The sequence below is a fragment of the Salvelinus namaycush genome, chromosome 19 (genome assembly GCF_016432855.1).
Source record: "Salvelinus namaycush isolate Seneca chromosome 19, SaNama_1.0, whole genome shotgun sequence".
Lineage (NCBI taxonomy): Eukaryota > Metazoa > Chordata > Actinopteri > Salmoniformes > Salmonidae > Salvelinus > Salvelinus namaycush.
Window position 1 is genome coordinate 38,414,802 of NC_052325.1, and position 25,322 is coordinate 38,440,123.

At 41.6% G+C, this 25,322-nt stretch overlaps 1 protein-coding gene across 1 annotated transcript; it reads right to left on the bottom strand.

Moving 5' to 3' along the window:
- Window positions 1-1,510: 1,510 nt before the first annotated feature.
- On the bottom strand, window positions 1,511-2,500 carry b3galt1b (UDP-Gal:betaGlcNAc beta 1,3-galactosyltransferase, polypeptide 1b). Its single transcript, XM_039014210.1, has one exon. It carries the CDS (start codon window positions 2,498-2,500, stop codon window positions 1,511-1,513), a length of 990 nt encoding a protein of 329 aa, XP_038870138.1.
- Between the last annotated feature and the right edge of the window lie 22,822 nt (window positions 2,501-25,322).

Here is a 25,322-nt window from a genome sequence, read left to right on the forward strand (position 1 = left end):
TGCTGGTTTGAACCCTCAAGCTGGCAAGGTGGAGAAAATCTGCGGTTTTACCCTTTTGCAAGGCAGTTAACCCCCAACAACAACTGGTCGCCGATGACGTCGATTAACGCACCTCTCTGATTCAGAGTGGTAGGGTTAAATGCAGACGACACATTTCAGTTGAATGTATTCAATTGTGCAATTGAGTAGGTATCCCCTTTCTCTTAAGGGTCACCAAGTATACAAGGCATTGAATAGGTTTCATTACTTTTCAAGTATGAATATTTTTTATGTAAAAAACATACTTTATATCACAACAACCTCCTTCAGGATATATCTTTATACTTTCACAGTCAAATGTCACAATAGCTTATAATACTAAATACTTAAAAAATAATAATAAACACTTGAAAATGACATTTGGGCCATAACAGCTATCCAACTTCCAGAAAATGGAATTATTTCCCATTATTTCAATAGCAGTGATTCAGTAAAGATATTCCAAATACACATTATAATAGATTCACTTGGGAATTTAGATAAAAGTTACTATGTAAATTGTCACTTGCACAAGATGATATGTAATGTCTGTTGATACTTGGTAGTGGTAATGAATCCGCCCTACGTAGAGTACAGTAATAGTAGCCAGTTTTATCAGAAGCATGGAGCATGACACCATTAAATACTTAAAGTACACTGTAAGAAAATAATTTGAGTAAAAATGATAAATGACATCTAAATGTAAAAAGCATTATCCTGTCTCTTCCCAGATGAAGAGGCAGTTACATTTACACCAATATGTAAACAAAGATATCCAAGAAAATTCACATTTATAACATCTGTTTGACCCACACATGTAGTTTGAACACTGGGTAATAGTGAACATCACTATCAATAGTGATAAAGTACATCCAGCAGAGATGTATTCATTTCTTATTAAATGGCAACAATAGAAAATAACAATTAACATTCGCACTTGGTCTACGTTTGCAGAATATAGATATTGTTGTTGTCATTGTTGCAGCATTATTTGCTATTTAAATTTGTATGTTCTATGGTGTAGCCTACAACTGTTGACCATCCATAAGTCTGGTAGGAGGGATGAGACATGATGTGGTTGAGCCTTTGTCCCGCTGTAAGGAAGTACCATCCCCAAAACAGCATGAGAACTTGGCAGAAAGTAGATAGACACTTACACTGACATATACATCATTTTTTCTTTCAATAATACCTCTCTGGTTTCACTTGTAAATGTACAGAGTAAATGTTCATCAAAATGAGTTGTTGAAGTCTATAGCTCTAGACCAGAGATTACAAAATGACTAGTAACAACACTATCTTAGTGTGTGTTTGAATGAGAACATGCACTTTACAAGCCTCATGCACCCAACAGCTACATTTGATTCAGTAGAAGTATACTAGTAGCCTATAGAGAACTAATGTTGTCAGAAAATGAAAACAACTTTGTTAGAACACCGGTTGAGAGATAATTTTTAAAAATCAGAAGAAGGGTCCAAGTTGTCCTCAGGTGCTAGCATCTGAGGTGTTTCTTGCTGGACATGTCGTTCCAGATCCGGTGCATTTCTTCCGGTGAAATCTGGTGGACAGTGATAACACGACGGTACCTACACAAGCTGTAGGCCATTTTCCAGTGATTGAAGCCACTGTTCTGATAGGGATGGATGCCCAGCTTCCTCAGACACAGTCCCACGTACACATCCTCCAGGTGGAGCAGTCTGGTGTGCAGAGAGGTCTTATAGATCAGCTCAGCCACGTCCACTGAGAACACGTACCCCGTTCCCGAGCAGAACGGGGGGTACTTAGCCTCGGGGTACAGGTCTCTGGGCATGTACCACTTACTGCGCATGTCTCTGATGGGACCGCCGTTGATGACGTAGCCCGTGAAGTACCTCCTCTTGGGCTTGGTGGTGGGCTTCAGAAGCTTGTAGACCAGATTGTCCATGTTGACGAAAATGTCGCTGTCTGTCTTCATGACGTACTGGGCCTGGGAACAGAAGGTGGCCACCCAGCGCATGCCCATCAGGGTCTTGAGGGTGAGGTTGTGGTACGAGTCTATGAAGTCCTCCACCACAATGTCGTGGAAGATCTGGCTCTCCTGCTCCACCATCTGGTTGAGGACGGCGTCCGTGTTGCGGCCCAGCAGGAAGAGGGTGATGATGCGGATGTCGCTGTAGGTGCTCTCATCGCCCCAGGTCTCCCGGATGGCCTGACGGGCATCGAACTCTTTGTGTGTGGTGCTGATCAGGATGACCAAGAAGGGCGTGTTGGTCTCACATTTCTTAGGCTCGTTGATGACAAAGTCGAAGGCGTGGGGGTTCAGCGTTCGCGTCCGGATGTTGCTGAACGTAGTGTTCTTAAGGGTTTTCACAGTCTTCCGGATCGGCAAAGACATCTGCCCACTGACATAGGAGGATGTCGGCCGGGATATACCCAGGTACCAAAGAGCACTTGCCCAGCAAACGACCGTCAACACGTACAAGCATGAGACTTTTGAAGGCATTCTGGTGCATTTATATGTATTTAATGTATTGAATCTTAAAAGGCTTTCTTTCCATTAGCAGTGTTTCTTCCAGCAAGGCAGCATAATGCTGCACTGAAGTGCTGCTTGACATTAATTGTCAGTAATGGATTGTTTTAGAGGAAAGTGATGGGACGTCGTCGTTTGCCTTTTAATGCAAATCCGGTTTGAAACCGTGCAGATGTCCTGTTTTTCTTCTTGACACTTGTGCTTCTCCATTTACATCTGAAAAATAGAGAAATAACATGTTAACGCCAGAACAAAAAGATAGGTCTTAATAGGTTCAGCAAGCACACCCGTCTGCTAAATAAAAGAATACAAAGTTTTATCAAGTAGTGTTAAGAGTTTCTCTAAAATCAGCACTCAGCAGTTATAACCAACTTTTGATAAGAGTTATCTTTGTACTGCCTCTAGACTAAGCTTAGCTTTCACACAGTAGGGTGCACCATAAAATAAAATGCTAATACAGAATTGTATGAGTTCTCAGCTGTTCAAAAACCCAGCTCGGGGACATTGAAAAAGCATTTTGATATTTTGTATAATTGAAAAGTCTATACATTTCTGTATCAGAAGTTCCGTGAGAGAATCTACTCAGATTGTACAGTAATGCAGTCTGATGTAATCAGTATCTCTCACACAAGGCCTTAGACTCAGACTAATGCATTTAGGAAATGGCTAAATGCTGCCAACCACAAAGTGCCATAATCTTTCCCTATAGGTCTAGAAAGAGTGCATCTCCATTCAGTGTATTAATATAACTCTGACACCAAGCCTGTAATACCTTCACCAAACACAAAAAAAATGACACTACATGTTGTTGGTACAGTAATAAAGATAATATTATTATTAATTAGTGATACGTTTAGAAATCTCTGGAGTTGGCATAATTGGGCAATTACTGTCTATTACAGACTAAAACAAAGTGCATGTTGCTAGTGCTAACAAAGTTCATGTTGCTAGTCCTAACAAAGTGCATGTTGCTAGTGCTTTGGCTACACACAGCATACTTGGCATACAGCTACCCACTTTATAGACCCTTGTGCTTTATAAAACACTGCAATGACGGGCCAGAGGTAGTAAATGGTAAGACTCTGCTGCACACATTTCCAATTTCAATCTAATTAACATAATGGACTATCTATTAAACAAGACCACATAGCATACTTAATGCCTATGGTAGCTATAACAATAACCGAGATACACATTCTGAAATGAAATCTGCAGTACAAAGGCGTATTAAAGTAGTGACATTGAACGTGGCACATTAAAGGACATATCATTACTAGAGTACTGTACTATGCTGGCGACACGGAAGCAACAAAAGAGAAAGCAGAATAAACATAATTGATCTGACTTGATATTTTTGTCCACCTGTCACTAAAAAACATTTTACAAGGTCCATTTATCCAGGCATAGCATTTTAATGATTTGTCTGATCTACTTTGTATCCATCAAAAAGCGAAAGGGAGAGAAAAAAAAGAACCAGAACAAAGATCTCCTGACATAACTGTTTATTATTTCAGAGCTGCGCTGAGGAAGGTGCTTACTTCAAACTGCTTGTTTGTGTAATCCTTAATGTAAATCTTTGCCTCAGACACAGACATTACAGGCTCTTTGTTATGCTCCTGCATATGATAAGCGACCTTGGCAAGCACCTGTTTAATGACACTGCAGTGAGCTGAGGACACATCTCTGCATGCTATTGATGACAGCAAATGCTCCAGAATGAGCCCCTCACAATTTGCATCTTTGGTTATTCTCCATGGAATCAAAACCTGGGGTTAAAAAGCACCCTTGGAATCAAACTGATTAAATGACTACAGTGTAAGTCAACAGCATCTACAGTGCATTTGGAAAGTATTCAGACCCCTTGACGTTACAGCCTTATTTTAAAATGTATTAAATTGTTTTTCTTTTCTCATCAATCTACACACAATACCCCATAATGACAAAGCAAAAACAGGTTTTTAGAAATGTTTGCAAATGAATAAAAAAATCAATATATAGTAAACACATTTATTTAACCTTTATTTAACTAGGCAAGTCAGTTAAGAACAAATTCTTATTTTCAATGACGGCCTAGGAACAGTGGGTTAACTGCCTTGTTCAGGGGCAGAACAACAGATTTTTACCTTGTCAGCTTGGGGATTCAATCTAGCAACCTTTCGGTTACTGGCCCAACACTCTAACCACTCGGCTACTTGCTACTTATTCAGACCCTTTACTCAGTACTTTGTTGAAGCACCTTTAGCATCGATTGTAGTAGTCTTCTTGGGTATGACGCTACAAGCATAGCACACCTGTATTTGGGGAGTTTCTCCCATTCTTCTCTGTAGATCCTCTCAAGATCTGTCAGGTTGGATGGGGAGCATCGCTGCACAGCTATTTTCAGGACTCTCCAGAGATGTTAGATCGGGTTTAAGTCCGGGCTCTGGCTGTGCCACTCAAGGACATTCAGAGACCTGTCCTGAAGCCACTCCTGCGTTGTCTTGGCTGTGTGCTTAGGGTCGTTGACCTCTTGGAAGGTAAACCTTCACCCCAGTCTGAGGTCCTGAGTGCTCTGGAGCAGGTTTTCATCAAGGATCTCTCTGTACTTTTCTTTGTTCATCTTTCCCTCGATGCTGACTAGTCTCCCAGTCCCTGCCGCTGAAAAACATCCCCACAGCATGATGCTGCCACCACCATCCTTCACCGTAGGGATGGTGCCAAGTTTCCTCCAGACGTGACGCTAGGCATTCAGGCCAAAGAGTTCAATCTTGGTTTCATCAGACCAGAGAATCTTGTTTCTCATGGTCTGAGAGTCCTTCAGGTGCCTTTTGGCAAACTCCAAGTGGGCTGTCATGTGCCTTTTATTGAGGAGTGTCTTCCGTCTGGCCACTCTACCATAAAGGTCTGTTTGGTGGAATGCTGCAGAGGTGGTTGTCCCTCTGGAAGGTTCTCCCATCTCAACAGAGGAACTCTGGAACTCTGTCAGAGTGATCATCGGGTTCTTGGTCACCTCCCTGACCAAGGCACCTTCTCCCCCGATTGCTCAGTTTGGCTGGGAGCAGCCAGCTCTAGGAAGAGTCTTGGTGGTTCCAAATTTCTTCCGTTTAAGAATGATGGAGGCCACTGTGTTCTTGGGGACCTTCATTGCTGCAGAGATGTTTTGGTACCCTTCTCCAGATGTGTGCCTTGGCACAATCCTGTCTTGGAGCTCTACGGACAATTCCTTCGACCTCATGGCTTGGTTTTTGTTCTGACATGCACTGTCAACTGTGGGACCTTATATAGACAGGTGTGTGCCTTTCCAAATCATGTCCAATCAATTTAATTTACCACAGGTAGATTCCAATCAAGTTGTAGAAACATCTCAAGGATGATCAATGGGAAGCAGGATGCACCTGAGCTCAATTTCGAGTATCATAGCAAAGGGTCTGAATAATTATGTTAATAACACATTTCTAAAAACCTGTTTTCGCTTTGTCATTATGGGGTATTGTGTGAAGATTGATGAGGGAGTTTTTTATTTGTAATCCATTTTAGAATAAGGCTGTAATGTAACAAAATGTGGAAAAAGTCAAGGGCTCTGAATACTTTCCGAATGTGCTGTATAGAGCTGCGTGTAGAAGAAGCTACTACAACAGCTTACTACAAGGCTCCACATTTATGGAATCAATTTAAATGTCTGGCCTATACCTACTGTTTGAGAACAGATTTATCTCAGTCCACCATGTGTCCACACTAATCCTCCACATTAAACTTGCATGGACAAACGTCCCTTTAAAGATAAGACAGGTGGAAAATATTATGACAAGTAGAACAGAGGTACCGATGGTGTGAGCTTTCTGTCTTCCCGGGTCCAGAGTAGCTCTGGTTTTGGCAGTGCTCTGTCTGACTGCACTCTATGACACAGATATGCTGGTGAAGGGGAACATCGCTCAGTAATAAGCTTTTCTCCTGGAGTGGAAATGCTATCATCTATGGGGGGAATAATACACTGCTATCATGGTGCTATTACTGAGCCTACTGAAATCTCACATCCATGTACTGTATAACACCCTCATATTTTGGGACAATTCAGAGATGTCTAGATGGTGTGGAGGTACTAGACTGTGGTGTCCTTTTGCATCTATGCATTAGAACAGGTGGTTGGTGCTATAGTACATAAAGGTTCTTTCAGTTGTGATATTTTTTCCAACCCACACTGGGCGTCATAGGTGATAGCATATCAAGGCATTATCAATGCTTTAGAACCCCAGGTTGGTCACAGGTTGTGTCACGTTCCTGACCTGTTTTCCTTTGTCTTGTATTTATTTTAGTTGGTCAGGGCGTGAGTTGGGTGGGTTTGTCTATGGTTGATTTTCTATGTTGGGATTTTTGTGTTCGGCCTGGTATGATTCTCAATCAGAGGCAGCTGTCAATCGTTGTCCCTGATTGAGAATCATACTTAGGCAGCCTGGGTTTCACGTGTGTTTTGTGGGTGTTTGTTTCCGTGTTTGTGTTTTTCACCACACGGTACTGTATCTGTTTTTTCTGCACTTCGTTTATTTGTTTTGTATTTTTCAGTGTTCAGTTTTTCCGTTATAATAAATCATTCATCATGAACACTAACAACTCCGCGTATTGGTCCGATCCTTCTCGCCTCTCCTCGTCCGAGGAGGAGGAATATGACGAACGTTACAGGTTGGTTTAATTCAGGCAAATCCAAGCCTGTGTGATGGGTATTCTGATAACATCTTGACATACAGTATTTCTGCCTGTAAACAGAGACAGAGTCCAGCCTACCAGACAAACATATTGACCTAACTAAATAACATTTTTCAAATCATATCAAATCTTATTTTGTCGCATGTGCCGAATAGAACTGGTGAGACTTTACCGTGAAATGCTTGCTCACGAGCCCTTCCCAACAATGCAGATTTAAAAAATAATATAGTAACACGAGGAATAATATAAAACACACAAGATGGTGGAAGATGGTGACATTGTGGTGTGCTCGTTTACAGTCGTTGGTGTGCTGCACAGTATTGCAGTATTCTACCATAGGCACCGGGAATCAACAGCTTTATCACACAATTAGAAATATATTTTATTCTACTAAAGCAAGTCTGTGAAACCTGGTTTAAAACGGTTTCAAACTAAAATAACCGATTCCATGTAGAAAGTACAAAAGCATTAGGTACTGTCAAAACATTCCAAACTTATTTTAGAATTCACATCAAGATGATGGTCAACTTTAGCCTCTCGTGAGAATAAAGCTAATTCATATCAGTAGATAGTGACGATGACTAAAACCAGTGCATGGAGTGTTTTCACATATAATGTACTGTGCATGCTGTACTCTTCAATATACTCCTTGTCCTCCATGTCTGTTAAAGACAATTTGTTTTTAATTGGTCACACCACTGGTAGAACCCCAGAGAGTATATATTTCCTTTTTGGCAGCCATGACCGTCAGAAAACCCCCTCAATCTCAATCTTTCTAATCTATATCGGCCTTATCCTCACTATCCCTCCATCACAAAGTCATTACTGTACCTCCATTCTTTCCCCTAAATCATTTCTCATTCTCTTCTTTCACTGTGAAAAATACACTCTGAATCTCCCTCTGTCCCCCTGATTTCCTCTTGTCCAGCTGTCTGCTGAGGATTTTCTTGAGATTGAGAAAGCTGGCAGTAACAAAGCATCAGTCTAAATGCTCTCAGTGTGTTGCAAATACGTTATTTCTGGTGGAGACACTATTCTATTCACTGAGTTCTTCAGCCTGTTTACATTCCATACATCCTATTTATTGAATAAATGTGCCTTCAATGTTAAAAAGCCAACTGAACCAATTGCTTAATCAGCATTATTCTGCGAGTTGAGTGGACTTCAAAAGGACAAGAACTTGAGCCTGTGTGTAAACGATTGTTTACTCAACAAACTCCGCTCAAAGTGAGCTGAATTTGAACAAGCTTGTTGAGTAAAATTACAAACGTATCTTTGCTCAAAACCACGCCCATTATTATCATATTTCCCAGCATTCTCTATTACAGGTTGAATCTCTGCTTCCTCCTGCATGCATTGCAGCCTACCTCAGTCTCACCACTGAGCGCCACTTCACTGTCTCTCACTAGCCTACTCTCTGTAACTAAAAGTTATTATGAGAACTTAGTAGCCAATGTTTTGCTCCTGCTGAGGTAGGCTCCGTATAACGTTAGCTTCTTACTTCATCCTTCTTGCTGATTGAGTCCTTCAACATTACTGCAATATAAGTTTCTGCTGGCAGCTAGCTATCTGACTGACATACATTATATATACAAAAGTATGTGGACAACCCTTCAAATTAGTGGATTCGGCTATTTCAGCCACACCCGTTGCTGACAGGTGTACACAATTGAGCACACAGCCATGCAATCTCCATAGACAAACATTGGCAGTAGAATGGCCTTACTGAAGAACTCAGTGACTTTCAATGTGGCACCGTCACAGAATGCCACCTTTCCAACAAGTCAGTTCGTCAAATTTCTGCCCTGCTAGAGCTGCCCCGGTCAACTGTAAGTGCTGTTATTGTGAAGTGGAAACGTCTATGAGTAACAATGGCTCAGCCACGATGTGGTAGGTCACACAAGCTCACAGAGTGGGACTGTCGAGTGCTGAAGCGCGTAGCGTGTAAAAATCATCTGTCCTTCACTGCAACACTCACTACCGAGTTCCAAACTTCCTCTGGAAGCAACGTCAGCACTTTTCGTCAGGACCTTCATGAAATTGTTTTCCATGGCCGAACAGCTGCACTCAAGCCTAAGATCAACATGCACAATGCCAAGCTTTGGCTGGAGTTGATGTAAAGCTCTCCGCCATTAGACTCTGGAGCAGTGGAAACGAGTTCTCTGAAGTGATGAATCACGCTTCACCATCTGGAGGTCTGACGTACGAATCTGGCTTTGGCAGATGTCAGGAGAATGCTACCTGCCCGAATGCATATTGCCACCTGTACAGTTTGGTGGAGGAGTAATACTATTCTGGGGCTGTGATTCATGGTTTGGGTTAGGCCCCTTAGTTCCAGTGAAGGGAAATCTTAAAGCTACAGCATACAATGACATTGTAGACGATTCTGTGTTTCCAACTTTGTGGCAACAGTTTGAAGAAGGCCATTTCCTGTTTCAGCATGATAATACCCCCGTGCACAAAGTGAGGTCCACACAGAAATGTTTTTTCGAGATCGGTGTGGAAGAACTTGACTGGCCTGCACAGAGCCCTGACCGCAACTCCATCGAATATCTTTGGGATGAATTGGAATGCCAACTGCGGGCCAGGCCTAACCACCCATCATCAGTGCCCGACCTCACAAAGCAAAGGGGGGACCAACTCTATATTAATGCCCATGATTTTGGAATGAGCTACTCGACGAACAGGTGTCCACATACTGTTGGCCATGTAGTGTATCTACTGTATTACCAGTTGTGCGCTCGTTCTCCGAGAGTATTTTTTTGTTTGTTTGGGGGATGTCTGTAGACACGTCAGGAGTCGCGGGCGGTTTTAAAATTGCCTTCTGTCCGGCATCTCGCAAACACACTGTCAGCAGCGTTTCTACTTGAGCAGACGGGTCGTTTGTTTCATGTCCGGGAGGCAAATCCAGGGGATGCAGGTGACCAATAAATAACCAAATAACCACTGTTCATGATTCCAATCGTTCGCAAATAGGCAGGTGCGATTAGTCCGATCAAGAATATAAGCGTTCTGTGCTTTGATAAACTCTGGAAGCAATATTTAGATGTTGACCCGTAATTGATTTTCTTTAATGTATACAATATACAGTATATATATTTTATTATAAAACATGTCAGAGGTCTGCACCTCGGTGTCTTCACATGTAGTTACGGACCCGATTATTTTCAGCTTGTAAATTCCATTCTTTCTTGGCTATAAAACATAGAAGTACATCTCATCTCTCGTCAACCTGAAAAGTTAACGCAAAGAATGTCTGGACAAAGACATCCCAGTAGCACAAGGTCTGCCTGCAATGCTCCCCGACACACTTGCACGCACTGAACCATTTTTAAAGTTATGTTTCAAAAATTCCCAGCTACATTCGGCCCCTGTGCATTAAAATCATTGAATTGTCCCTGAATCTGCTGTCAGTGATTTGTTGCAACAGAAAAACTATTGTCTTTTCAATTACTTAATAATTCACTGATAGATGTGCTTAGTTACAGTAAGATGGCACTACAATGTGCAATGCTAGACCTAATTCAATGAGAGTAATATCCAATGCATCTCAGGCTGAACTGTGCAGGGTCGCATTAGTAGTCCAGCCATGAAATAGTTCCTTGCTAGCAGATGTAGAGAGCCTGAGTGACTACAGCCCATACTCATGCCAACTTCCAAGCATGATGCACGTGACTCAGCAGGCAAATTACACTGTGTTCATAATATTATCCACGATAGAGTGTTTTTGAATACACACATAATTTCTACAATTGAAGGGATCTATCCACATTTAGAATGTCTAAAATCAAATCCAGCTTGATTGAGAGACAGAGGCTTTTAGTTGCCATGGCAGCATGCTGAAGTCAACAGCAAAAAGGGGGTAAGCTAGGGGGCATGAATCTGAGAGAGAGTACCCAGCAGCACTTATACAGAATGATCCGAACAGCTCTTAAAGACTCACTTTAACAGTCCTACAGTGTAATTATGTGTTCCAGCGCCACTGCACTTCACTAAGCAATGCCTACCGGTGACACATTGCCATTTTAAGTTGATTAAGTAAAGTGGCAATAAAAGGTTGCTCTTTTACATTCATGGCTCAGTCATTGACTCTCCTAAGTGTTTGGAGACTGGGGGCCAAAATGGAAAAAGTAAGTAAATGTGCCTTACCAGCATTTTTCGGAAATGACCAAGGAAGAACTTTCTGTACTGTGAAAACCTAGCAAAACGTATGCCAATTCCTGTGGCAATAGTATTTATTCAACCAGACCTGAGCCAGATAGATCTACTGGTAGATCAGAGTCTGTCATCTCATTCTAGATTTCTTAACAGGGGTTTTCATTTCACCACCATTTCGAATCAATACGACTTTGCAGGGAGTTCTAAAAAATGAATAACAGAACAGCTTGTATAGTAGATTCTCTGGCATTGCATTTTCCCCTGTTTGTATGCATTGGTATGTTTTCTGCTGCTGTATGTTTGTCCGGTCTGTGTCGGTGTATTAGTCTCTGTTTAGATTACTGTAGCGTGTAGCGTGGGCAGCCAGCCAGAGTTTATTACTCCAATCCATCTCCATAATGCTGGATGTCATGCAGAGAGCCAATCATAATGTCTGCTATATGACTGGACCAGGCGGCTGACTGTCTGTCAGAGAGGACACTATAAGAAAAAGACAACTCTTTCCTGTTTAGACACAGACACACACATTGCTGCAGGCGCTTTAACCATACTGAACTGGAATGGAGCCGGTAGGCTACACCTCACAGACTCAAGCAAAATTGTGAAATAATTAGTCAAAGCAATGAAAATAGACTCAATTTATCAAGATTTCTTTTATAACAAGGGGTAAATCTGTGTTAGGAGCGCAATACAAAGGCGACCATTCATCACAAAGTGACATGCCTTTCTCCCAGGCTGCAAGTGGAGTGTTTTGAACACTGGTTTGTAAAAAGGGCTATTATACAGTCCTCTGTACACAACAAGTCATTACTTGATTTATAGCCCCATGCAGATTTATGGACACAACTTTCGAATGTTTTTGCAATAACCACGTCTCTCTCTAATAGGTGCCAGATTCTATTAACTGGTCCACACATTACAGGGAAAGGTTGCACCTAAATCTTTCTTGACCACCTTTCTTCTCACAATCTTTTTTCAAAGGACCTACAGAAACAATTTTTCCTTAACCTGAAAGACGAGTCCAAGTACTTTGTCGATCGAACCAGACTGTCAATTATATACAGGACCTGTTTTCATGAGTATGTTTTCCAGCTATTTCTCTATCCTCCATTCTAATCATTGTGTATCACAATTCCATGTGAGCCTGGCTGTTGCTTTACATTTACACATCAAAGCATTATACCAGCTCTCCTGATATAACATGATGTATGAAGGTCTTTCTCAGGGTTGGATTCCTACAGTATTTATAATTTTTCTTCAGAATTTTGAATATAAATTGTGTTGATAAGACTACTGGCATGATACATGGCTCTGTGTTTTCTCATGATAACACATAATTGGATGATTACTGGTATGAAATACCGATGGCGAAACAGCCTGGCAGAGAAGAGATGTGATAAAAACTATATGGAAGTTGACAGGGTGCAGCACAGCATGTGGTGAGTTTTAAAGAGATTATCTGGTACTTTTGTATACTTTTTAGCCAGTAGTTCTGAAAGTAGGGCCCACAAGCCAAAGGTGGTCCCCGAAAATCGCGTACTGCGTCACATACAGTGCATTTTGAAAGTATTCAGACCCTTTCCCTTTTTCCAAATTTTGTTACGTACAGCCTTATTCTAAAATTGATTAAATTAATTGTTTTCCTCATCAATCTACACACAATATCCCATAATGCTAATGTATTCAAAATAAAAAACAGAAATACCTTATTTACATAAGTATTCAGACCCTTTGCTATGAGACTCGAAAACTGAGCTCAGCAACCAAATGTGGAAAGGTAACAAAATGAGGAAAAAGTCAAGGGGTCAGAATAGAACTGATTCCACAGCCTATTCCATCACAGTCTACAAATGTTCCAATAGACAGACCTTGTGAAATCTATTGTTCCTGGTGAGATAAATGGCTTTGGTGTGGAATACGTTTTGTCAGACAGCTGAAGAAAGTGACTGTAACGGCTGTCGTCTTCCTCCTCGTCTGAGGAGGAGAAGTTTGAAGGATCAGAGGACCAATGTGCAGCGTGGTAATTGTTCATCTTATTTAATGGAAGTGAACAACTCAAAATACAAAAACAACAAAGGTGAAAACCGAAACAGTTCTATCTGGTGCAGACACACAAAGACTGAAAACAACCACCCACAAAACCCAACAGAAAACAGGCTACCTAAATATGATTCCCAATCAGGGACAACGAATGACAGCTGCCTCTGATTGAGAACCATATCAGGCCAAACACAGAAAACCAACACAGAAATAGAAAACATAGATTACCCACCCAACTCACGCCCTGACCACACTAAAACAAAGAAAATACAAAATAACTATGGTCAGAACGTGACAGTGACACAGCTGACTGTGCTGGTGCTTTGAGTTGCAAATTTGAACTTTCAGCAGTCATGAAATGATGACGGTAGCTTTATCTCTTTGTATCTGTTAGTGTATTGTACGTTCTGACAATGGACTGGACGGCAGGTTATTTGTCATCAAACTTCTGAAACGTGAAGTTTAAGGGTATCAATAGAGCAGGTAGTGGTTTATGTTTTCTTGAGTGTACATGGACATCTCAAAAAATATGTATAACGTTTAAAATGACATCTCGCTCCATGTTCCACTGTGTCATATTACACTACACGTCTGGGTAACATGATGATCTCTCTGTTTGCCCCCTCCATGCACTAGTGGTCTTCACGGGTCCACCCGAACACGAATACCCGAGAACCGACCCAGGATCCAAACTTTTCCCTCGGGTCCGGGTCGGGTCCTGTTTAATCGTCATCGGGTCTTGGGTCTATGTAACTACAGCTGATAGACCCAGCTATCTAACAGACCACGGCCTGCATATCCTATAGCATAGTTATTTGACGCTAATAAGGTGAATTTATTGACTAATAGAAGGCCTAGCCAACATATTAGCTGACAACATCATGAAAACGATGTACGCACTTTCATGGGGCAGAAGACAGCATGTTGTTGTGATTCTGGATGGCCAGATTGCCAGTAAGAATGACAAGAAGCTGCCATGTGGAGAATCGCAAGTGGCTTGTTTCAGCTCGTTTCATCTTGTTCTTGATACCATCTCTTGTTTTGAGGTGTTTGCATATGTCGGTTTTGTTGCTAAACAACCAACCCATCTATAAAGACCTATTCATTAAACAGAAGAGCAACTTTGCTGATAAGTCTTTGCTGTCACTCGGGTCCAATCGGGTTTGATTGTTATCGGGTCCGTTCGGGTCCAGATCACCCTTTGTTTAAATGATCGGGTCTGTTCGGGTCCGCGTATGATTGTCCTCGGGTCAGTTCAGGTATGGGTCCAACTTTGTGGACCCGAGAAGACCTCTACCATGCACTCAGAGGAAGGGATGCAAAACTAATGACGTTCAGATACGATGTGAATCAAATTATCAATATCACCGTCTTCAAAAATGAACCCTCCTCTCTTATTTGTTGCTCTATCACTTTTATATTAGGGAAATATTATAATTTACATATTTTATGCTTACAGCACGGAAAACACGAGGGAAAATATACCAGGCAATTAAACTAGCGAAGCCACATAAAGCTAAATGAAATTGATCGCAAAAGACTGAGAAAAACAAGCTCATAAAATTGGAATCACTGTTACATTATTCCATACAGAGATAATTCAAGTCTCACAGGCAATATTCATCTTGGAGGAGAGTTTATGACAGTTTAAAAGCTTGGCACTCCGCTGTGCTGCATCTCTGCCACCCCTACTGTAAAGCCCTGAGGTGAATTAGTCAGCGTTCATTTGAGGCTGGTACACTCCAGAATGGAACCCCTCTTTATGGTACAATATTCATGCTAAATGGCCTGCCATAACAACGGCTATTAGTCTGAACTAATAACAAACCCATCAACATGCTTGTTATGTGACTTGTTAGCACTGCTTGAAGCGTAATGGAAAAGGTACCAATACTCACTGTGATTCTACCCCACCAGGGTTGGTAACTATTTTAGAGCCATTATTCTCTAAAAAATGACAGTATTCAAGTAGTAAAAAATATGAGAGGTGCCAGTTTTATGTACTGTACACGCGAGCACCAGCGCATTTCAACCACTGCTTGTATGTTTCTGTATAACGAAGTGCAAAAACAGGACGACCGTATCAATTAGCAAGTGTAAGGTCAACTAGAACCTCTAAATGGAAAAGGAAACCAAGGGAGGAAATGTGTAACTTACTGACTGGGTTTCAAATATCTCCACAACACTTACACTCCTGTCAGTGACCTTCTCCTCCCTGCAGCCACCCCAGCTGCTGATACACATCAACTGGGTGATGGGAGTCACAAGCACCAACCTAACCGTCTGCATGACTCAAGACAGTCCCCAAATCCAGAATGAATTCAAGGCAAGTCATGGTATTATACAGAGCCATGATCAGATCTGAAATTACTCAAGTAAACAGCAGAATTAGCTTTAAAAACAAATACAACAGCACAACGCCTCTCCCCTTTCTCTCCTAAATAACTATTAGGCAGATGTGTATGTACTGACGTTTGGGTAACTGTCACCAATGTGTGTAACTGTCAGTGGGAACTTAAAAAAATAAAAATATACAGTTGAAGTCAGAAGTTTACATACACCTTAGCCAAATACATTTAAACTCAGTTTTTCACAATTCCTGACATTTAATCCTAGTAAAAATTCCCTGTTTTAGGTCATTTAGTATCACCACTTTATTTTATGAATGTGAAATGTCAGAGTAATATTAGAGAGAATTATTTATTTCATATTTTATTTCTTTCATCACATTCTCAGTGGGTCAGAAGTTTACATACCAAATAATAATTGAGTGTAGCATTGCCTTTAAATTGTTTAACTTGGGTCAAACATTTCGGGTAATCTTCCACAAGCTTCCCACAATAAGTTGGGGGAATTTTGGCCCATTCCTCCTGACAGAGCTGGTGTAAATGAGTCAGGTTTATAGGCCTCCTTCCTCGCACACGCTTTTTCAGTTCTATTCACACATTTTCTATAGGATTGAGGTCAGGGCTTTGTGATGGCCACTCCAATAACTTGACTTTGTTGTCCTTGGGCCATTTTGCCACAACTTTGGAAGTATGCTTGGGGTCATTGTCCATTTGGAAGATCCATTTGCCACCAAGCTTTAACTTCCTGACTGATGTCTTGATTTTTCTTCCTCATGTTGCCATCTATTTTGTGAAGTGCACCAGTCCTTCCTGCAGCAAAGCACCCCCACAACATGATGCTGTCACCCCTGTGCTTCATGGTTGGGATAGTGTTCTTTGGCTTGTAAGCCTCCCCCTTTTCCCTCCAAACATAACAATGGTCATTATGGCCAAACAGTACGATCTTTGTCCCTATGTGCAGTTGCAAACCGTAGTCTGGCTTATTTATGGCGGTTTTTGGAGCAGTGGCTTCTTCCTTGCTGAGCGGCCTTTCAGGTTATGTCAATATAGGACTCGTTTTACTGTGGATATAGATACTTTTGTACCTGTTTCCTCCAGCATCTTCACAAGGTCCTTTGCTGTTGTTCTGGGATGGATTTGCACTTTTCGCACCAAAGTACGTTCATCTCTAGGAGACAGAACGCATCTCCTTCCTGAGCGGTATGACGGCTGCATGGTTCCATGGTGTTTATACTTGCGTACTATTGTTTGTACAAATGAACGTGGTACCTTCAGGCATTTGGAAAGGATGAACCAGACTTGTGGAGGTCTACAATTTTTTTCTGAGGTCTTGGCTGATTTCTTTTGATTTTCCCATGATATCAAGCAAAGAGGCACTGAGTTTGAAGGTAGGCCTTGAAAAACATCCACAGGTACACCTCCAATTGACTCAAATTATATCAATTAGCCTATCAGAAGCTTCTAAAGCCATGACATCATTTTCTGGAATTTTCCAAGCTGTTTAAAGGCACAGTCAACTTAGTGTATGTAAACGTCTGCCCCACTGGAATTGTGATACAGTGAATTATAAGTGAAATAATCTGTCTGTAAACAATTGTTGTAAAAATGACTTGTGTTATGCACAAAGTAGATGTCCTAACCGACTTGGCAAAACTATAGCTTGTTAACAAGAAATGTGTGGAGTGGTTGAAAAACGAGTTTTATTGACTCCAACCTAAGTGTATGTAAACTTCCGACTTCAACTGTATATATATTTGTGTAGTTCAGTCCTTGAACTGTTCTTGTCTATCAATGTTGTGTATTATGTCATGTTTTATGCTTTGTGTGGATCCCAGGAAGAGTAATAAAATACTAAGACCAGGTTAGCACATCGCGCTAAAGCCTAGGTCTCAGCCAAGGTAACTCATCTTCAGGTGTCAGGTTACTTATGTTGAACCACCTTCGCTACCCATGCTGACTAGCAGCAGGAGGCTAAGACCAACCACACAAAGAGAGACTATAATATAATATAATATGTTCACTTGAGAGCCCAGTACAGTAGTCAATTCACAGCCTCAGCAATCTAATAGCTGGACACAATCCCTAGAGAATATTTAATTGGCTGAGCATGCCCAGAAACACACCTATCAGAAGGTATGTTCTTTAGGATCACCTTGCATAAGTCAGGTCTTCAAAGTAAAACAAGAGTGAAACATAAAAACATGTCTGAAAAGTTTGGGGATCAGGTACCATCTGACTGCAGTGCAGATAAGTCTTCAGTACAGATAAGTCTACAGTATTGGACATACCTATTCATACTTGCCCTTTTTATTCACGTATTTCAAAATACACACAGAACAGGGGCATGGCTTGGCTTAAATCAAAGTCTGTCAGTTAGTTCTTCGATGCACCACTGTGAATACATCTTAATCCTCTTAAATAAGCTTCTACACACAACTACAAAGGACCCACAGATAGGATCCTCTTTAAGTGGAATGAGTGGGGCTATTAAATTCCCTCCCCAGCAGCATCACTTATTCAGCCACGATGCTAGGCAGAACATGCAGATCCTATCAAGACCCACTTGGTGGGAAAGCTGTTGTTGCTAATTTTAAGCATGGCACAGCAGAGGCTGTAAATAAATCATTAGGCACGTCTGAAACAATAAGGCTCATCTCCCAGGCTGCACTGTGGGACAGGTGGTGGTGTCGAGCTGTGTGCTGGAGACCGCTCTGTCTGTCTGGAGAGATGAGTCAGAGATCCAAACTCCCAGACCTTCTTATTTTACCCTTATTTAACCAGGTAAGTTGACTGAGAACACATTCTTCAACACATTCAGACCTGCTGTTTTCAACTCTCTAGAGACCGCAGGAGCGGTAGAGATACTCTTAATGATCGGCTATGAAAAGTCAACTGACATTTACTCCTGAGGTGCTGACTTGCTGCACCCTCGACAACTACTGTGATTATTATTATTTGACCTTGCTGGTCATTTATGAACATTTGAACATCTTGGCCATGTTCTGTTATAATCTTCACCCGGCACAGCCAGAAGAGGACTGGCCATCCCTCATAGCCTGGTTCCTCTCTAGGTTTCTTCCTAGGTTTTGGCCTTTCTAGGGAGTTTTTCCTAGCCACCGTGCTTCTACACCTGCATTGCTTGCTGTTTGGGGTTTTAGGCTGGGTTTCTGTACAGCACTTTGAGATATCAGCTGATGTACGAAGGGCTATATAAATTTGATTTGATTCTCATTTACAGCAACAACCTGGGGAATAGTTACAGTGGAGTGGGGAAGAACGAGCCATGATGGTATGAGGGCCAGATTGGGAATTTAGCCAGGACACCGGGGTTAACACCCCTACTCTTAAGATAAGTGCCATGGGATCTTTAGTGACCACAGAGAGTCAGGTCACCTGTTTAACATTCCATCCGAAAGAAAGCACCCTACACAGAGCAATGTCCCCAATCACTGCCCTGAGGCATTGGGATATTCTTTTTTTTGTTAGACCAGAGGAAAGGGTGCCTCATACTGACCCTCCAACACCACTCCAGCAGAATCTGGTCTCCCATCCAGGGACTGATCAGGACCAACCCTGCTTAGCTTCAGAAACAAGCCAGCAGTGGGATGTAGGGTGGGATGCTTCTGGCGTAAGAGAACCTATAAACCCTTTATCAACCCCCTTAACCCTCTGGTATCAGATGCCTGTGACATATTGTATATGCTGTTCTCCTTCCACCAGGGTTGAGCTGCTCTGTGGAGACCTGCTTCCAAACACAGAGCTGGATCCCTGTCGGGATGAGGCCAACACTTGTGCTGCTGCCCACTGATCTTTGTTCTCCTCCCCCAGGGCCTACTGTGTCCAAAAATGCACCGAGCCAAAAGAGGTGTCATGGACATCCTATTTATTAACAGTAGAGCTCACCTTGACGGTACACCTCTCCACTCCACCTCTCTCTTCTGTCTGCCCTGAATGGCCTTAGAACAAGTGAACATTTGTGGCACATATCATACTTTAATTTGATCTTACTTTATAATAACAGGACTCTGGTGAAGGCTGTGTGTAGCACTGTAGGCCTATGTAGAGTCTTGTCTCAGCGTAATGCACCGCTGGCCTGACAAGAGGTAGCCCAGACACTGCAGGGAACTGTAACATATTACTCCAAGGGAAAACAACAGCATGCTAGAGAAATGAACAGCTAAGTTTTTCATCATTACTAGTGCCCTGTGCAATTACCCACCATGCACTGCTCAACTTAATGAAGAGACAAGCACTGTACGCCATAATAACTAAATTTCTATAATTACAACAGGATGATGACAGATGGTTATATGTGAAGACATTACCCAGCTAACACATAACGTTCTGAGAACCATATGTTTCTTAGGTGGGGATTTCAGTACTTCAGCATAACGTTTCCTACAGATTTCCTCATGGTTCTATTTAAAGTAATGTTCTCAAATTGTTCAGAAAATGTTAAACAACGTTCTTCTGTGGGAATTTCAGTACTTTTTTGCAGGTTTCCTCATGGTTCTGTTTATAGTCATGTTCTCAGAACATTAAGAAAACTTTCCATAAATACCACAAAAAAACATCAGTAATGTTTGAAGAACATTCTAAGAATGTTATTTAAACACATATACTGTACATTCCATTCTCAGCATCAACAAAGCTCTCTCTATCCTCTATCTTGTTAAGTGTGTTCAGGTGTGTTGGCCATGCCCACTAATTGGCCACACCTGATCTTAATGAGTGCTTGTTTCTTTTGAAATGGGGTCTTTTTGAATAGACTAACATTAACAACGTTGTATGAGTTAAAAAAACATGGCATGCTAGCTCCATCCTGGTGGTGCTGTGGACTCATTTCATGGATAGGGAACAGAAGATCCTAGGTTCTAATATCCCTGATGCCGTGCCACAATAAAAACACATTGTGTTTGCATGATTAATGCCTAAGCAAATTAAGTATTCAGACCCCTTCACTTTTAGCACATTTTGTTACGTTACAGCCTTATTCTAAAATGGATCAAATAAAAACATTTCCTCATCAATCTACATACAATACCCCATAATGATAAAGTGAAAACAGGTTTTTAGAAATGTTAGCAAATTTATAAAATAAAAAACCCAGAAAAAAACTTATTTACATAAGAATTCAGGACCTTCGCTATGAGACTTGTTGTTTTCATTGAGATGTCCTTGAGATGTTTCTAAAACTTGGTTTAAGTCCACCTGTGGTAAATTAAATTGATTGGACATGATTTGGAAAGGCACACACCTGTCTTTATAAGGTCCCACAGTTGACAGTGCATGTCAGATCAAAAACCAAGCCATGAGATCAAAGGAATTGTTTGTAGAGCTCCAAGACAGGATTGTGTCGAGGGACAGATTTAGGCAAGGGTACGAAAAAACGTCTACAGCATTGAATGTCCCCAAGAACACAGTGGCCTTCATCATTCTTAAATGGAAGAAGTTTGGAACCACCAAGACTCTTCTGAGCAACCGGGGGAGAAGGACCTTGGTCAGGGAGGTGACGAAGAACCCGATGGTCACTCTGACCAAGAACCCGATGGTCACTCTGACAGAGCTCCAGAGTTCCTCTGTTGAGATGGGAGAATCTCTGCAGCACTCCACAAATCAGGCTTTAATGGTAGAGTGGCCAGACGGAAGCCACACCTTAGTAAAAGGCACATAACAGCCGGTTGGAATTTGCCAAAAGGCAACTAAAGGACTCTCAGACCATAAGAACAAGATTCTCTGGTCTGATGAAACAAGATTGAACTCTTTGGCCTGAATGCCAAGGGTCATGTCTGGAGGAAACCAGACACCGCTCATCACCTGGCCAATACCATCCCTACGGTGAAGAATGCTGGTGGCAGCATCATGCTGTTGGGATGTTCATCAGCGGCAGCGACTGGGAGACTAGTCAGGATCGAGGGAAAGATGAACGGAGTAAAGTATGAAAACCTGCTCCAGAGCGCTCAGGACCTCAGACTGGGGCGAAGGTTTACCTTCTAACAGGACAACGACCTTAATCACACAGCCAAGACAACGCAGGAGTGACTTGGGGACAAGTCTCTGAATGTCCTTGAGTGGCCCAGCCAGAGCCCAGATTTGAACCCGATCAAACATCTCTGAAAATACCTAAAAATAGTTGTGCAGCGACGCTCCCCATCCAACCTGACATAGCTTGAGAGGATATGCAGAGAAGAATGGGAGAAACTCCACAAATACAGGTGTGCCAATGTCATGCCCTGACCTTAGAGATCCTTTTTATGTCTCTATTTTGGTTTGGTCAGGGCGTGAGTTGGGGTGGGTATTCTATGTTCTATGTTGTGTATTTCTTTGTGTTTGGCCAGGTGTGGTTCTCAATCAGAGGCAGCTGTCTATCGTTGTCTCTGATTGAGAACCATACTTAGGTATCCCTTTTTTCCACCTGTCTTGGTGGGAAGTTGACTTTTGTTTAAGGCACATAGCCTGTAGCTTCACGGTTTGTTTTTGTAGTGTTTGTTGTTTTTGTTCGGCGTCATTTTTATTCAATAAAGAAATTGTACGCTCACCACGCTGCACCTTGGTCCTCTTTTTCCAACGGCCCTGACAGTCAAGCTTGTAGCGTCATACCCAGGAAGACTCGAGGCTGTAATCATTGCCAAAGGTGCTGTTTTCGCTTTGTCATTATGGGGTATTGTGTGTAGATAGATTTTTAAATTTTAAATTTAAACCATTTTAGAATAACGTTGTAACGTAACAAAATGTGCTAAAAGTGAAAGGGTCTGAATACTTTCCGAAGGCACTGTGAATTGCCAAGAAACACGAGGACAAAGTCTCACTTTGTAGACTTTAGACTAAATTAGACCAACTTTCTTTCCTGTGCGCAGTGCCTCCAAAAATCTATCATCAGCACCACTCTGTGCACACAGCTCCCTTGCTAGACAGTCTTCCTACGCAAGGTGGGATATAGGATTCATATTTCTTTCTGCGATTAGTAGTTATGAAACAAAACAGCAGAAATACTTTGAAAACGTGCTCATACTTGACTTTTGACTATTTTTATTAGAGAATGTAACACTCGCTAGAGCCCTGCAAATTGACCACCCCCAACGTGGCTGGTTAAAATAGACATTCTTAACAGCCAATACCTAAATCTACCCGCATTTGGTGGGTGGCGGGTGTTCATTTTATGCTCTGTGTATATCCCATCATGCTGATGATGGATGTCTAAATGAGGCCAGACTCAAGGCCTGCCCGCTCATTACAGTTCGTTTACACTAGCGTGTGGTAAATTACAGGATTAGGCGGCAGATTGTTGAGGGCGGCATTTTCTGAGCTAAACTGACCAAGACCCGTCATTCAGGCTATTTTGAGCTCCACCTGTTTAGCAAAAAAAAAAAATATATATACATTTTTTTTGTGTGCCTGTTTTGCATGTTATTTTGGGATTAATACATGTCACATATCAGTTTGCAAATAATGTAAAACAAAATAATATTAGAGTTATGGTCTCTTTTTTGCTTTCTTGAGTAACGCAGCTCCAAAATGCAGGTGTTTCCGCCTAGCTCAGTGCTTTCTGTGGTGGTGGGGCAGCCAGCGGAAAATACGGGTTGGTAAAGTTCTCTAGTTGCGCCGTGATTGGCTCCGTGTTCTGTCACTCATGGTCTATGGGTAGAGCTCGAAAATTCAAGCCCCTTGGATGCTGGCATAGAGTTACATTAGAAGTGCCCATCCAAGAAGGCTCAAATTCATTGGCCACAGATAAAATGATGTCAAATCACGTTATATCTACAGTAGCTTTGGACTGATCCAAAATCTTAGCTAGCAAGCTAGCAGTCATCATCATGAATCAAGACAATTTGCTGGCAAATCCTTTTCAATCCTTGTCATATGAAGAGACATTTTTAAGAGAAATTATAGATAAAACGTATCGGTGCTCATCGGCCTTTGGACATAAATATTACACAACAAGTTGGAAATCGCAAATTCAACAATGAGTGGTTTGGAAGGAATCAGTGGTTAACTGCAAGTATTGAAAAGCAATCACAACTAGTGGTTGTGTGGTCCAAGTCTGGGTTTAAGGGTCTCTTTTTCAAGCTTAAAAGGATAAACATTCAACATTGGCCATGCTGTCAATCCAGCATGACTTCTGTTGCATTCAAAACAACTGGAAACTCGGAACTGGGAAATCTTAGACGTCAGTGAGTTCAAGACAACTGGGAACTCAGGAAAAAAACAAGCTCCGACTGGGAAAATATGATGATCCAACTTGGATTTCCAAGTCGGGAACTTTGGCCTCTTTCTAGAGCTCTGACCTGAAAATCACTGACATCATGATTCGACCTTGTTTTTTCCGAGTTCCCAGTTGTCTTGAAAGCACCATAAACCTAGAGAATGCCAGACTTTGATGCCAAAATTTGCCCACGAAGGACCGCCGTGCCACCTTCCTGTTCAAGTGAGCACAACACAACAAGGTGAGTCCAAAAATGTCTTGTATGCTTCTGTATACATTTTGTAATATGCCAGGGAGATATGTATACTGTACTGTAGCTAAGAAAGTAATACTAAGTGTATGTTGTGTAGTAAGCTGTTAGTAGCCCATGTGCCTCACCATAATAATTTGGTCCCTTTCCCCCTCCTAATTTGGCTACTGTTCTGACTTGGTGGTGCACATGTAGCCTATAGCCTGTTTAGAGAAATGTAATCATTGAATATTGTAAGAGCTTTCATTGTTTGCTTACAGTATATGCCCCCTTTATTTATCCTACGGTTCTGACTTGGTGTACAGTGAGAATACTGTAAGAACCACCATGTTCTGAATTCTGCCGCTGTGCATTTCAAAAGTGCTGAACAAATAGTTATATTAATTACATCCGCCCTAGCTCGCTCATTAATGTCTTAATCATTACGGATTTCCTCTTATCCGCTCGTCGTCCCTTTATGCTATAGTTTGTACATCTCAATTGTCAGTAGAAACTACATTTGTTTAAGCAAGTCAGCCATATCATCTATGTTTTTTTAAAAGGCAGTAAATGAGGCTGAATTAAGTGTTTCGCTGTCAGACAAGTCTCTGATGATAGCCAGGTGTAGAAGTGGTAAGGATTCACTCCATGGTGCTGAAAATAAAGCTCCGCTGTTGGGACAGCTTTATGTAGGCCCTACCAGTTCGCGGGCACTGTTTGTCACCGTTATAGTGCAATTAATGTATTGTTTAGTGTTGTGTAGTGGCTTTGCTGGCATGCATCCCCCACATTTTTTTAACGTTTGTCCCACCAAGATTTACATATCCTAAAAACAGGACAGGTCGAAGTAAAATTGACAATATGGAATGGACAATCACAACTGTTGTTCAGGAGTTTCACCCCATTGTCATGATCAGTGGTTTCAAGTTTGTATCTGTCAATTTTTGACAAGCTGATCATAGCGAAAAAGAAAATACTTCTGCATTTCACGAGCGCCATGTAAACATATTCCAAATAGGCTAACGAAAACTCCTGATAAAGTTGGGTAGCTGATATGCAGAGCTTAAATATCCAAATTGATTAGTCACAAGAATCAGGAATAACAAAGCCAATGCAATGACCTGTTTTACAAACTGT

Excerpts from the sequence above, each read along its gene's own strand:
- b3galt1b (XM_039014210.1), bottom strand. The coding sequence starts at position 2,500 with ATGCCTTCAAAAGTCTCATGCTTGTACGTGTTGACGGTCGTTTGCTGG.